Here is a 15,356-nt window from a genome sequence, read left to right as displayed (position 1 = left end):
CTCCACAACCACTCTGGGCAACCTCTTCCAGTGCTCTGTCACCCTCACAGTGAAAAAGTATTTCCTCATGTTCAGATGGAATTGTCTGTGTTTCAGTTTGTGCCCGTTGCCTCGCGTCCTGTCACTGGGCACCACTGAAAAGAGTCTGGTCCCATCCTCTTTACACCCTCCCTTCAGATACTTGTACACATTGATAAGATCTCCTCTGAGCCTTCTCTTCTCCAGGCTAAACAGGCCCAGCTCTCGCAGCCTTTCCTCATAAGAGAGAGCTGCTCCAGTGCCCTCATCATCTCTGTAGCCCTTCGCTGGACTTGCTCCAGTAGTGCCACATCCCTCTTGTACTGGGGAGCCCAGAACTGGACACACTACTCCACATGTGGCCTCAGCAGGGCTGAGTCGGGGGGGAGGCTCACCTCCCTCCACCTGCTGACAACTCTTCCTGATGCACCCCAGGATACCATTGGCCTTCTTGGCCACAAGGGCACATTGCTGCCTCGTGCTTAACTTGGTGTCCAGCAGCACTCCCAGGTCCTTCTCTGCAGAGCTGCTTTCCAGCAGCTCAGCCCCCAGCCTGTCCTGCTGCAGGGCCTTATTCCCCCCTCAGTGCAGGACCCTGCAATTGCCTTTGTTGAACTTCAGGAGGTTCCTGCCTGCTCATCTCGCCAGCCCCCTCTGACCGGCAGCACGGCTCTCTGCTGCATCAGCCACTCCTCCCCGGTTTGTATCATCAGCAAACTTGCTGAGGAGGCACTCTGTCCCTTCAGCCAGGTCGCTGATGAAGAAGTTGAGCAAGACTGGACCCAAGACTGACCCCTGGCACGGCGACGCTAGCTACAGGCCTCCACCTAGACTCTCCACATCAGTGGAGCACAACCCTCTGAGCTCTGCCAGCCAGCCAGTTCTCAAGCCACCTCACCGGCCACTCATCTAACCCACGCTTCCTGAGCTTACCTATGAGGATGTCACAGGAGACAGTGTGGAAAGCCTTCCTGAAGTCAAGGTCGACAACATCCACTGCTCTCGCCTCATCTACCCAGGCAGTCATTCCAGCATAGAAGGCTATCAGATCGGTTAAGCATCATTTCCCCTCGGGGAAGGCACGCTGACCACTCCTGCTCGCCTTCTGGTCCGCCACAGCCTTAGAGATGGCCCCCAGGACGAGCTGCTCCATCACCTTTCGAGGGATGGAGGTGAGCCTGACTGGCCTGTAGTTCCCTGGGTGCTCCTTCTTGCCCTTTTCGAAGAGTGGGGTGACGCTGACTTTCCTCCGGTCCTCAGGCACCTCTCCTGTTCTCCAGGACCTTGCAAAGATGATGGAGAGTGGCCTAGCAATAACATCCGCCAGCTCCCTCAGCACTCGTGAGTGCATCCCAGCGGGGCCCATGGATTTGTGGGTGTCAGGTTTCACTAAATGAGCTCTAACCCCATCCTCCTCAACCAAGGGGAAGGCTTCCTTTCTCCAGACTTTCTCTCTTGCCTCCAGCGTCTGCGAGTCCTGAGGGCTGGCCTGAGCAGGAAAGACTGACGCAAAGGCGGCATTCAGTAACTCTGCCTTCTCTCACCAGGGCAGCCACCCCATTCAGCAGCGGGCCCGCATTTTCCCTAGTCTTCCTTTTGCTCCTGATGTATGCGAAGAAGCCCTTCTTCTTGTCCTTGACATCCCTTGCCAGATTTAATTCCAAATGGGCCCTGGCCTTCCTCGTCGCATCCCTGCAGACGCTGACAACGTGCCTATAGTCCTCCCAAGTGGCCTGTCCTCCTTTCCACATTCTCTCTACTTCCTTCTTCTGGCTGAGTTTTGCCAGGAGCTCCTTGCTCAGCCATGCAGGCCTCCTGCCTCCTTACTCATAGCGATGCTCCGATCTTGAGCTTGCAGGAAGTGATGCTTGACAGTAACCAGCTCTCTTGGGCACCCCCCGCTCCTTCTAGGGCCCTAACCCATGGGATTCCTCCAAGTAGGTCCCTGAAGAGGCCAAAGTTTGCTCTGCTGAAGTCCAGGGCTGCGATCCTGCTTATTGCCCTGCCTCCTCCTTGCAGCATCCTGAACTCCACCATCTCGCGGTCACTGCCCCCAAGGCTGCCCCCAACCTTCGCATCTTCGGCCAGTCCTTCTCTGTTTGTTAGTACGAGGTGCAGCAGCAGCACACCTCTCCTCGTTGGCTCCTCCACCACCTGTGTCAAAAAGTTATCACCAATGCTCTGCAGGAACTTCCTGGAGTGTTTGTGCCTAGCTGTGTTGTGTCTCCAGCAGCTATCAGGCTGGTTGAAGTCCCCCATGAGAACTGGCGCCCGTGATCATGAGGCTATTTCCAGCTGCCTGTAGAAGGCCTCCGCCACTTCCTCTTCCTGATCAGATGGCCTGTAGTAAACACCCACCACAGTGTCCCCCATGCTAGCCTGCCCTTTAATCCTTCCCCATAAGCTCTCGACTTGCTCTTCAGCCACCCCTATGCACAGCTCAATACATTCCAGTTGCTCTCTCACCTAAAGAGCAACTCCACCACCTCGCTTTCCTGGCCTGTCTTTCCTAAAAAAGCATGTAGCCATCCATGACAGCATTCCAGTCATGCAAGCTATCCCACCATGTCTTTGTAATGGCAATGAGATCATGGCCCTGAGACCGCACACATATCTCTAGTTCTTCCTGTTTGTTCCCCATGCTGCGTGCATTGGTGTACAGGCATTTCAGAGAGGTGATCGAGCATGCAGGTTTCCCAGGAGGGGTAAAAGAGAATCCTCCATAGCCACATCCCATGCRCACTTCCCTGGCTGCATTCACCTGCTGGAGGCATCCCAACTTGAGATGTCAGCATTTCCCATTGAGATGTATCAAGCTTATTCATGAAAGTAACCCACCTTAATAATCAAATGTGATTCCAAAACTGCATCTGAACACTGCATATTAAGAGATTAGCTACTTTATAATCTACTTGAACAAAGTGCTGATGGGAAAATGGAATGGAAGTGGAATGTAAATTTTCCTTTAGTTTACAATGAAGTCTGAAAAAGTCTAGATGTGTTGTCTACTGAGTGGCCTTCATATAAACAGCAGCCAGGTCAAGCAACATACCTGGCTTTTGTGCAATTTAACACAAATGTGGAACATGGCAGGTATAAACATAGTGGTCCATATTTTGTACTGGAAGAGCAGGGAGAGAGGAATTGCACCTCAGTGAGTCTCTACAGGAAGAGGTTTTGGACAGGAAATGTTGCTTTAATTTCCATTGTGGTTTCTTCAGGTGTTTTCTGATTGCATTATGGTCATGCTAACTGCAGCCTCTTCTTCCGAGCCACCCGTCAGAAAAAATGCTCTGCCTGGCAGTTAATTCCCAGATAAGAGAGTGGTTGTTGGACCCATGTGCCGCTGCAAACTCTTAGACATTTTCCAGAGACAGCCCTTAGGATGGAAATAGACTTGTTCATTTCTAAAAGGAGAAAAAATTTACATTGGTTCTACTCTCCCTTAAGATGCAGTAGGTCATAAAAGACTAGCAGCTAAATAATTGATTGTGAATGTCTGATGAATAGGAAAACTTATTGCCAGCAGCTAGGAGGGATCTGAGTTCAGTATAGGAAGGAATGAGATCACAGAATGCAGCAATACAAAGTTAGGTAGACTTCAACAATGCAAATGGCGATGGATTAAAAAAATATAGGTCTTCCCAGACCCTTCCTCTTCCTAGTGCAAAACAGAGAATGACAGGACCTCACTGAAGGCCACAGGACTTGGACAGCCTTTGTGAGTGAGCTACATGATAGTGATTACATGGAACAATTTTGTCTCCATTGCACAAGTATTTCTAGACTCTACGGGCATCTACACATCCTCTGAGCAGCAAGACATGAGAGGAGAGAGGGACTGGCTGCAGCAGGAAGGAGACAAACAGACTGGTTGAGACAGGCTCCTCATAATTCACGATGCAGCAAGAGAGGAGAATTTTTTTTTCTGAAGTTTTCATCAGCTTCAGATGAGGCTTATATGTAGTGCTGCCCTGGGAACACTTACTAACTGGATATCACTCCTTTTAGCCCAGCCCTGCTGTCAGGAAACAAAATCAATGGGCTAGCACTGGATGGAACAAGATGACTTCTGATGTCTAAATCCCAACAACAAAAAGAGGTGGTCCCAAGAAATTTTTTTGTATTCAGGAAATGCAAAGCCATATGAGAAATTCTTCAGGTCACAGTTGGTTTACAGAAGGAGACATGGAGCACTGCCGACCCCTGTGCCACAGGGAAAGGCAGCAGTCAGACGCTCACACAGCCTGGGGACTTCCCTGAGCACAGGAATGCCGTCAACTGAATAGTTACTGGCAGGTTCCCCTCCTCCACTATAGCTGGCGCCAACCAGTGTTCTCAGCTTGCTCCTTTCAAACTGGTCAGTAGGCCAAGAGGACCATGCAGAGAAGCACATACTTCAGCCCCATATGGACTGAGAGTTTGTCAGAAAGGAATATTGTAATTTTTTTTTCAAAGTAAATGTTAAAAAGCAATCTAAGAAACAACCCAAACTAAGGGTTGGGCCAACTCATTAAAGTTGACATTTCCTAGAAAACAAAAATGGAATGCCCAGTTCTAAGTGACATTTGGAAATGACCTTCCAGTTTATCCTCACGTTTCTTTAAAAACTGAAATGAAACATTTTCATCAACCAGACAAGAAACATCTTCTGGTTCCTTCTCTTCCCTCCCCCCTTGCTTTCACTTGCTTTGGAAAAAAAAAAAAAAAATCAATAAACAAGATCTGAGGGAAGGTCCATATTCCATCCAGCTGAGAGGATGTGCTTTCAAAGAGCATCATTGCTCAAGCTCAGCAAACAGGACAGGCTGGTCCTAGTCGGACTTGATGACCTACCTGGCTTCTCCTGCCCCTAAATCCCATGATGTCATACTTTGAAAATATGATACAGTAAATAAGAAGTACATATTAAATTAAAACCTTTCCAAGGATGCAAATAGTGCCTAATGATTTCAACAGGAGTCAAGCATATGCAGTCATAGAGAGTAAATTCATCATTATTGTTGTACATTCTTATGACAATAGTTGGAAAGTTCGGAAAAGCCTGAGATTGCTAATTTCCTACTCCAGTGCAAAAGAGAGTTCCTGCCCCAAAGATCTTACAGTGTTATTCAGCTGAAGGGAAGAATTACCAGATGGAATGATTTTGCCCACAACACACCACAGAACCAGAAAAAAGCATAGTTTTCTCCACTACCTTCCCATCTCCTGTCAATTAGACCACTCCCTTTCTCAAAAAGGTTAATGCTCCTCCAGTCATAGGACACAGAGATTTCAGTAAGGCACAAAACTATGTCAATATTTCAAGTTTCTGGTTAAGAAATCAGATAATAGATTTTCTGGTTGCTATCTAATACCATAATAATAAGCACATTCTCTAAATTAAAATCCTAAATGCGTAATAGCCTGATCATCATTTGTTTTCAAGCAGTATCTAGTGTCAGGACATCTTCCTGTTAATAAAGTAGTAATTCAGTTCAGCAGCTATTTGCTGAGAAGGGTCCACCTGACATTAAGTGGAGGGGAATCCAGCCAGAGTAAGCTATATACCACAAATCAGGACATCTTGCTACTTTTGATAACAAAACTAAGTTCCTTATGGTTATATAACATTAATGCCTCAAGAAGGCTTTGACAAACTATTCTTTTTATAAATGGAAGGCTTGTTCTGTGCCTTTTTTTATTAAGATGTACCACTTAGAACTTATTATGCAACCATGGTATAAATTTATCATCGTTTTTAAGATATGTTTGCTTCTTCTAGAACTACATAATTATGACCAAGCATACCTATTTTTTCCTAAACCTTAATTTTTTAAATGTATGCTTCAAGAATATAACAATGGGTAATACTTAATAACAATACTAAAATTAGATCACAAGCACAGCTAGCTCTGAAGCAGTGGCAGTGCAAGAAAGATTTTAGACTACAAAGAAATGTACTTTCCTGCATATCTTTTTATAGATCATTACTGCCTGGGGAATTCATTGCTAACATTCATGTAAAAGCTAGAGCTAAAAAAAAAATCTGGATTTCAATTTGCCAATTAAAGTCTTTTCAAATGTTGATTAAAAAGTAGGATATTTGCTCTCATTTTTTGTCAATAAATCTATCTAAGTTTCCAGCTACCAAAGCTGACTCAAATTTATCACATTATGACAATTATCACTTTTTGGTAAAAAAAAGGGAACAACTTTTCCACTTAAATGTTTCAGAGAGAGTTACTTCTTTTTCATACAATTGCTGCCCTTCAATGGATCTTCTTCTATCATCTCCCACTATTACAAGGCATAACTACACTAAACAGTCATTCAGAATCTGTTGTCTAATCCTCAACAAATCTTTCCAGAAATGAGATATTTTAATGGCTCTCGCTTTTACAGTCATAAAAAGACATAAGTCCATGCACACATTGTCTGCAGCTACCATTTTCTTAGGCCTAGCTTCCCTTCTTTGTGCCTTCAAAATTTATCTGGAATACATTTCCATCTCTCTGTTCATGCAGATCAATGACCTAATTTGTCAGACTTTTACTTACAAACAGAAAATGAAATGATTTTAGCTTCTGAGAATAACACATTACAGTATCCCCTTCAACACCATTTCATGTTTTCTAAGGTCCTCTGTCCCCTTACATTTGACAGTGTTTCCTTCCCTACTGGCTGCCCTCTGGAAGATGATGGTGTGTGTTCCATAGATTGTTCTATGTTTTTATCTATTTCCTTCTCAGGAGTATTTTCATCTTCTCCAGTCCATTTGTTCAGCTGCTTATCCACTGGCCTCTCAAGAAGCTGAGGTAGATGATCTTCCTCAATTGATATTACTCTTTGGAGATGTGATGCTTTAGACATTCCTCCAGTAGCTCCAGCATCAGGCTCTACAGAGAGAAATCCATTCAGCCCAACAGACCCCCTTCTCTTTACTGAGTTACTGTAAACATCATCTTCTTCAAATGACTGGCTAGACAGAGATAAAAAATAAGTACATCACAAAACTATATCAGGCCGGGATTCCTATTGTTTTATTCTAATATAATAGAATTTAATCTCCTATGTTTTCTACTACTTAAGGCAAACATAGTTGATTCAGTCAAGTACCTATTGAAAAGCCAGTTCATTGTACAAGGTGTATCTATATAGTGTGCTTGAGGAGTATAAGCATCATGGGGAAAGCTAATAACTTATGGGGAAAACCTGGACCAGAATTTTAAAAAATGAGTTTAGCTTCATGGACTAGCTATTGTACATTTCTCCGGTATGGGTTTTTTCCCCCCCACTATTCTGAAAGAATAAAACAACCACCTTAGCTAGATCCTTTCTAGGTATGATCTAATTCTCTGTTTAGCAGGTAGGAGGGAGCTGGGTTTGCTGAGTGTGGAGAAAAAATGGCTAAGTAGGGATTCAACAGCAGGGATAATGCAAGGAAGATAGATCCAGACTCTTCTCAGATGCACACAATGGCTGCAGATGCAAGTTGCCTTAAGAGAAATTCTGACTAGATACAGGGGAAAAAAATTCCCCAAGACAGTGGTGCAGCACTGGAACAGATGCACAAAGGGCCTGGGGGCTCTCCATCCAGAAGTTCAGAAATCAACTGAACAAGGCCCTGAGCAACCTGATTAAGTTTTGCAATTAGCCCTGCTTTGAGCATGAGGTTGGATTAGAACTTCCACAGGCCCTTCCCACCTAACTCCTATGATTTTGTGCTGCAACTGCTTTTGTCAATCACTCCTCTGTACTAAACTTTATTAAATTCCATCTCTGAAACTTTGTCCTCCTTAAATTTCATGCTTCTGTGTCTTCAGGGACATTGTCTTGGCCTCTGTTTCCAAGTGCTGCCATAATCTTCTTTCCAGCTCCTCTCACCTCAAAGGAAACATTAATATTTCATTGAGATCTCCATCTTGTTCCTGCTATTTCAGTTTTACAAACACACAGCTGAGAATTAAATTCTCCATATCTTGCCAGTCCCACATTCTTATGCTTTACTGCTGGACTGCTGTCTTCTGCAATGAGAGGTGAGGAGGCATGCTCTTTCAGGAGGAGTTACTAAGAACATTGTACCACCTCAACATTAGGTAATGGACAAACTTTTGTGCCTTCCAGCACATGTTTGCACACAGCTGGGGAAGTCTTTTGCCTTTGTAGACAGAACACTTGCTTTATGTGAGACTATGGCCCTTTATTTCCAAAGTTCTTAAAGAGCACATTAATCTTACAGTGACAGACACTTTAGAAATATGTGCTTTGAAAAGTCTCAAGGCTTAGTGATATCAAAAAGAAATCACAGTGAAAAACGCATTCTACATCTTCTTTGTATAAGCCTTATAGTACTCAAATACAGAACACTTTGAAAAAAATAAGCTCTTACCTGTTAGGCAATACCTTGCCCTCTATGTATTTTCCAATGACAGACCCTGATCTTTGCTTCCAGTTGGCTTTTGGAACACTTTTTTTGCACTTCTGCAGAAATAGAGAATTCTTCTCACTAATTTACTCCTGTTGTTCATTATGGATAATTGCCTTTACTGCAAATGCTGAAATAACGCAATGACTATGACATAAAACATTGTAGAAAAAGTCCTAAGAAGCAAAAATGCTTCAAAATCCTCACTGATGAACAATCAGAACATAGAAACTCCAGATCCTGCAAGAATTGGTCTTTGTGAACTAAGTGGACCACCATAAACAGCATAAATCAGCATAATGTTAGGAAAAGAAATCAAAAGATCTGTGGTGATTTACACTAGCATCTTCTTGTAGGAATAAGAGGACAAAAAGTGTAAACTAAGTGGCCTTAGTTTCCTTAAGCCATGGTACTACTGGAACTTCTTTGGAGCCCATTCTCTGCTGCTGGACAGAGTGTTAACAGGATCTCTTCTTAGCCAATACCAATAGGTTAGAAGTTTTCCAAAATACTGATTCAGGTACTCAGATGTTGTACTGCTATATAAATGTTTCAGGAGATTAGCTACTTTTGACTGAATAGATTAACACAACTGAATTAAAAAAATATATATATATTTTTAGATTATCTCACTCCCTCATGACTGCATCCTTAGCTTCTTATTATGGTTATTATGAAGGTTCATCTCCCTTAAGATAGCTCCGGCTTTATAATTCTAAAAATGTAGTTACTAAAACATTTTAATCCCTGTCTTTGGAGGATGTTCTGATCAGTGTTTGCTCAGTACTGTAAATGGAAATGATGGCTATTTACCAGTAAAAATATGTCACGTTCATCTCTGAGATGTTTGTTCCTCTCCCTGCAAGGAGAGAACACAAATAAAAGAAACAGTGGCACCAGGAATTTAGAACTGGCTGTCTTTTCTACTCAACAGCGGGAGACAGACTAGACAATTGACAATGGAGAAGGCAACATCAATGCATTTTAATTTGGCATATATACATCCTTGATCATGCTTCATTTACATTCTCACACAGCCAGTTTCCTATCTGAGGCAAAGCTCCAGTGGGGCTATGCTGATCAAAACCAGCTGGCATCTGGCCCTCAGCCTGCAGTTTATCAAAGCAAATGCCTTAACACACAGAAACCAGTTCTGGTCAATATGCCTTCATTTACTCTAAATTAGAAGGTTTAAAGCTTTTCACAGTAGATTCTTCATCTTAATGGGGAGAGGGTGTAACGAACACCCTCTCCATCCATCTGGTGACAACTGTGAAGGGCACCTATGTCCCTCTGTGGGCTACAGTTCTGGCTGTCATGGAAAAGTCTCTCTAGGAAGCATCCAGCTTCCATTCATTTTGCAGAAGAAGTGGAAACAATAAGAAATGGATGCTCCAGGCAATCAGCCAGCTCTGATCAGATCTGACAACACATCTGCTTAGTGCATCACTCAGTGTCATCATCTATTGCTGGCCTGACCATAAAAGAGATTGAGGAGCCGCTACAGCCTTCATGAACAGAAACAACCACTGCTGTCAGCTGTTTCTAGCTGTGGCTCCGTTGCCAGCAGCAGGGGAGTTCACACCACATGGAGTGACCTATGCAGACCCATTTGGGAAATACACTGCAAAGTATGAACCTATCCTCAACCTTTAGCATTGCAGTTTTTAGGTAACTTTTTAAGGAGGCCACCTAAAGTAAATGAAGTAAATTGAAGGCCTACAGGCAAGTACAATCTATAGCCCATGCAAACTTACCATTAAACAAACAAAACCTAATATTGTTGCACATTATAAAGAGTTACAAGTACCAAGAGTGCCAAATTTTAAGTTCTATCAGTCCCAAAATGTTATAGAGATAATTAGCTGGCCCTATTTTGATGTGATTTTACAAATAAACTCATTGGCAGAGTCTTCATTTTGGCTGTGCTTCCATTACTTTAGAAACAATGGAGCCTTTTATTAAGCTTCAGCGATCCTGTGGTCAGGCTTCTGCCACTGAGCCAGCTTTGAACAGCTCACAGTTGTTTTACACTTGGCTTCTGGAACAGAGGCTATCTGCAACACCAAAACAAAGCACATCTCTCACCTTTACTGCCTTCTACTATATGCAATGATTGGGCTGTGAAGGTGCAGATGACATAAGGACATACCGTCCTTCGTACTAAAATATCCTTTTTGCTAGGTTTTGTATCATCATTCCACCATCATTTAATCTATTAACATACAACTTCAGAATGATGTAAGAAGTTCTTGAAAGCAAGGTGCACATTACCTTAAGAAATCCAGCTGCTTCAGAAGTCCTGATTTCTCCCTCTGTAAGGTTTCTGTCACCCTGTACACCTCCCTGTAACATAAAAAAATAAAGAAATAGAACTGTACTAACCATGGTAACAATATTGCTAAAATGTGTCCTCCTAGGAGAGCCCAAGTTTGAGACTTCTCCAACCCTGTAGCCTTTATTCCATGAGTGGCTACTAATTTATAAAGAAGCTTATTCAGCAGAAAGCCCATGGGACCAGAGCAGTTTGAATTAGCAGAGGAAGGTGTAGAGGTTTTTTTTAAGAATTAGAGGGATTCGAATTTCTTCTTTCGAGATCTTAAGATATGCTGGTACTGGGACTTGCATTCAAGGCAGAGAAGACGTACAACTGAAGTTCTCGTTACTTATGGCCACTAAGGATCACATGATGCTTTATACAAAATTAGTTTGTCTGGGACCATATTTCAGGTTCGTATGTCTACATTCCATACAAGTTCTTTTCAGTTCCTATCCTAAACAGCTGTGCAACTTTAAATACTGGAGCCACAGCCTCAGATCTTTACACTACATTCACACCATTTGCTTTGACTTAACCCAGCTTAGTGCCTGGCCCTAAATGTTTTCTGCCTTTCAGTGAAGCCTGAAGTACTTCCTGTGCACAGCCTGAACATTATACCTGCTTCAGCAGCTCGGGTCTTACCAGACTGATACAGATGTTTAAAGCAACACTGCAGGTGCAGCTGAGTAGGGCTGAGCTCTAATTCCATAAAACACTATTGAATCCAAAGTGCTTTGTAAATGCAGTAGCATTATTCAGTCACTGGGCAGATTTCCTCTGTAGCTTTAAAACCAGATCATTTCACAGTCTTTGATCTGGATCAGAAAAGAGAGGCCTTCTAAGAGGAAAAATGCCACCCTAAAGAGGAATATTTCTGCTGTCTACTTCCAAACTGCAAGTCAAACATGTAAACCTAAAAACAGTGTTCAAAACATAGTGCCAGATCTTTAACAACCATTTATCAACAAAGTTCATTATTTACACCCTCAAGAAAGATTAAATTAGTAAAAACTAACTAGAATTTTGCACAAAGTTTAGCGGAAAAAGAATACGACATTTGATCCAATATTGTGATCTATACTGAAACTTGCTAAATAGACACAGCTCTGACATTATTATGTTCACTGCTGAAATTTGTTGATTCCATCAAGATATGCAGCACAGTTTGGCATGCAACTTCTCTCCACTGACAGCAGTAGGCTTTTATATAACCCTAAGCTCTTCTGAAAATGTCTTCCATTAGATAGACTTCAGTGAACACATCTGCAAATTACATGTTCATGGTACCATGATTTTTGCCTTGTGTAGAAGGCCAGAACAAGACAAGTAGATTGATCAGTCACTTAAAAGACATCTGTATTCCTCAAAATATGAATTGTAAATATTTCTTACTGCAAAATATTTTTGTAATTCAGAGACAGAAACTAAAATCCAAAATATTTACACTGGAAATCCAAAAAAGATGGATCAGGAATATCACTATGAGGTCTTCTGTGAGTTGTGATTCAGCTGCACAAGCGCCTTTTTATCTTGCTCTCCAGGCTCCTTGGTCAGAAATTATGCACTAGCCTTGCTTTTGATGAAGAAAACAAGCACATCCTAGCTGTCTCATAGCCACAGTATATTCTGAGAAATGAGTCTTAGACAGAATTAACCTTGAAGAGGATGAAACATCATGTGCCACAGCTGTAACTTCTGTAAGGATTCTTACTGATATTTCAAAACTAAAGCATACTTTTTAAACAACGTAACTGATTTTTAATCCAAACACCCCCAACAAATAACCTGGGGTGGGGGGGAGAACATTCACATTTTGAAGAAGTAGTAAAAGATTCTGCAGAAACCAGACACGCTATAGAAAACATGACAAATTATTTGGGGAAAAGTCACCAGAAATGCACTTGGCTTTGCTGGTGGTTTCTGCATACATGATGCAAACTTAAGTCACAGCACTGAGTGCCCTGAGAAAGAGGTTCACTGGCATGCCAAGCAAATGCCTAGTACTACAGTAGCTGGAGACTTACATTTCCTTTTCCTCATGTAGCCTTGCTGATTCCTCCTGAAGCATCTGTAACTGCTGTTGAGCCAGACTCAGTTCATGAGAAGTTTTCTCCAGGTCTCTCAGCAGCTCCTGGTTTGTCTGCTTCAGCTTGGTGTTCTCTACTTTGGTTTCTCGCTTGTCACTGAGAAGTTCTGTACATTGTCCCTCTAACTGGAATGGAAGAAAAGACAATAATTATAATTCACTGAAGCATCTTGGCTTTGAGGTTTTTCAGTTTAAGACCTGGGGTTAGTTGAATGGGGACTCTATTTCTATTGAAGTCGCCATATGATGGTAATGTATAATAGCACTCTCCTGCTGCTTTGAATACAGACATAGTTATGCCACACTAAAACAAAGCATTACACCCTTTCTGTGACTGAATTTCAACAAATTCCAAAATGCACCAAGCTAAACCACAAAAAGGTGTTTACAGGGCTGATTAGTAATACTTACTTGATATACACAACTACTATTTTAGACTATTTCCCACCATGACAAGGTCAACACAGAATGATTCAGAGTTCTGGCTAAAAATTCTTGTTAGACTTAATTCTGCCAGGAAGTGTGAATTAGAGCTATCACATTTATAGTCACTTTCCAAAGTATATACAAAGGAAAGATATGAATGCCCTGAGAAACAGCGGAAAATAGTTTCTGTGTGTAAGGAACCTATTCAACCTGTTTCTCCATGCTAAAAGAACAAGTTAAGATCAGAGAGAAAAAGTAACATGGACTAAAATTAGGCCATCTCATTTAAAAGAAGGCATTGCTGACCTGAAGGTATAAAAGCTTTTTATTTTGTTGTTGTTGTTAGCACGCATTTTAAGGGGTGTCAAATGTACATTACAAAGATACAGTCTGACAGAATGAAGGAATCTATTCTAATTAAGTAAAGAGACTAGATGCTTCAGGTACCTAGACTTCTCATCAGAAGAGTGGTTTTGGGAGAAGCAAAAAGTGATCACAACGAACTGACAACACTACTAGTCACCACTCTATAGGCAAGTGTTCACAGCTTCATCTGAAGTCAACAAGGGTCAAAGAGACTCAGTCCTCCAGAAAACTAGTTCCAAATACTGCATTTGTTGATTGTTGTCACAAGTTTGTAAACATGTTAGCTAAATCTTCTGAATGTGGCCTGGGCCAGCTGCAGTGTTTTGCCCATAAAAAATACACCACTTCTAGTTCATACACACCAAGTTGCCAGTTTCAGATTTGCTTCCCGTTACCACTCATGGAAGTAAAGCTTGATTACAAGTGTCTTCACATCTCTGTGCAGAAGACAAGGACAGCTCTAACCATGGTTCAGAAATGATAAGTAAAGCCCGAGGATCTTTTTCTGAACCTGCCTGATTTTAGTCTCAAAGGGCCTGTGTCTTCCACTGGCCTCCCACAGATACAAGATACAAGAAATACATTAGCACGATTTCAGTAAACTCATTCTTCTGTTCGAAGAAGACCATTTCTATCATTCTGTCCACATGGCTTGTAATCTCATTCACAACCTGAAGTGGCTACACTACCATAAGAAGAAAGACTGTATTAATCACTGTGTCATCAAGAATACAACACCGCACGGTAGAAAGGTGTGCAGTGACATGATGACTAGAGATCCTAGCAACAATGATAATTCATAAATAAGGTAAATTTTTAATAATAATTCAGTAAGGTTTATTTTTAAGTTTAATAATTAAGCTTCATTGAGCATTCCAATGTCTTGCATATTTTTACAGCTGCTGTTATTATACTTCTATTATACAGCAATCAGTAATGGGAGGTACCAAATACAGGTACCACAGATGAGGCAAGAGTCTGCAGCTGGGATTCTCTAAGACCTTCTTTTTGCAAACATTGTCTTCAGATGCCTGTAACTAGGCAAAACTATGGAAGCAGGACAAGCTGAGAATTTGTAGATAGTTTAAGCCACATTCAAAACTTCTAAGACACTCTGAAAAGATGACATCCAAGCTATTTTTCTCATAGCAGCAGTTTTCTCTCATTCATCGTATTAAAGTCATTTTCTTGTTTTAAAAAGCCATGGTTTTCATCAGACCATTTATTTCCACACAAATTGTCTCAGTAGCAAAAGCTTAAGAGCAGCAAGCTGCAGGCAGAAATCACAGATAACTATGGCCATCTGAAAACTTACAAGGGAGACTGGCCTGGAAGTGTAAATGCAATGGCAGCCATCATTGGCTCCCAGAATCATAGATAACAATCTTAGAAATACTGGCTTCTGTGCTTATTCTTGTGAGCAAAACAACTATGCTCAAACTATGCTAAACAGCAATGCTCATAATACTTAAATCCCAGAACATAACAGGAGGAAAAAGGGTTATTTCACAGTAGTTTCACAGAGCTCTTTCTTTGCACTGTATAACCAATTATTTATACAACCCTCCTAAGTCATACTAAACACTATTTTTAAAGCATTCAATTACACAGCTCCCAGTGCAATAGAATGATTCATTAGGTGGACATTCACCTGGTACAGAATGGCTTAGATCTTATAGGTCCCTGCTTACTGGAGCTGCAAATTAAATCCAGTGGTCATCCAGTGGATGAAA

At 41.9% G+C, this 15,356-nt stretch overlaps 1 protein-coding gene across 4 annotated transcripts in view; it reads right to left on the bottom strand.

The window, feature by feature from the left end:
- The window catches only part of CRACR2A (calcium release activated channel regulator 2A), a 69,177-nt gene that overhangs the window by 14,432 nt on the left and 39,389 nt on the right, over window positions 1-15,356 (bottom strand). For 3 of the 4 annotated variants that reach the window (XR_003255802.1, XM_026079950.1, XM_026079951.1), the window contains exons 8-12: window positions 12,770-12,957; window positions 10,700-10,771; window positions 9,239-9,284; window positions 8,390-8,481; window positions 6,655-6,979 (exon numbers count right to left, since the gene is read on the bottom strand). Coding sequence is in view for 3 of the 4 variants with exons in the window: in XM_026079950.1 (XP_025935735.1) it covers window positions 6,655-6,979; window positions 8,390-8,481; window positions 9,239-9,284; window positions 10,700-10,771; window positions 12,770-12,957 (723 nt within the window). In the remaining variant the exon portion in view is untranslated. The remainder of the gene's footprint in view (window positions 1-6,654; window positions 6,980-8,389; window positions 8,482-9,238; window positions 9,285-10,699; window positions 10,772-12,769; window positions 12,958-15,356) is intronic. The other variant, XM_026079952.1, reaches the window with a different exon arrangement.

This window comes from Apteryx rowi, unplaced genomic scaffold (genome assembly GCF_003343035.1).
Source record: "Apteryx rowi isolate R43461 unplaced genomic scaffold, aptRow1 scaffold_506, whole genome shotgun sequence".
NCBI classification, from domain to species: Eukaryota; Metazoa; Chordata; class Aves; order Apterygiformes; family Apterygidae; genus Apteryx; species Apteryx rowi.
The sequence above is the reverse complement of the archived record's forward strand: the minus strand, read 5'-3'. Positions and strand labels throughout refer to the sequence as shown.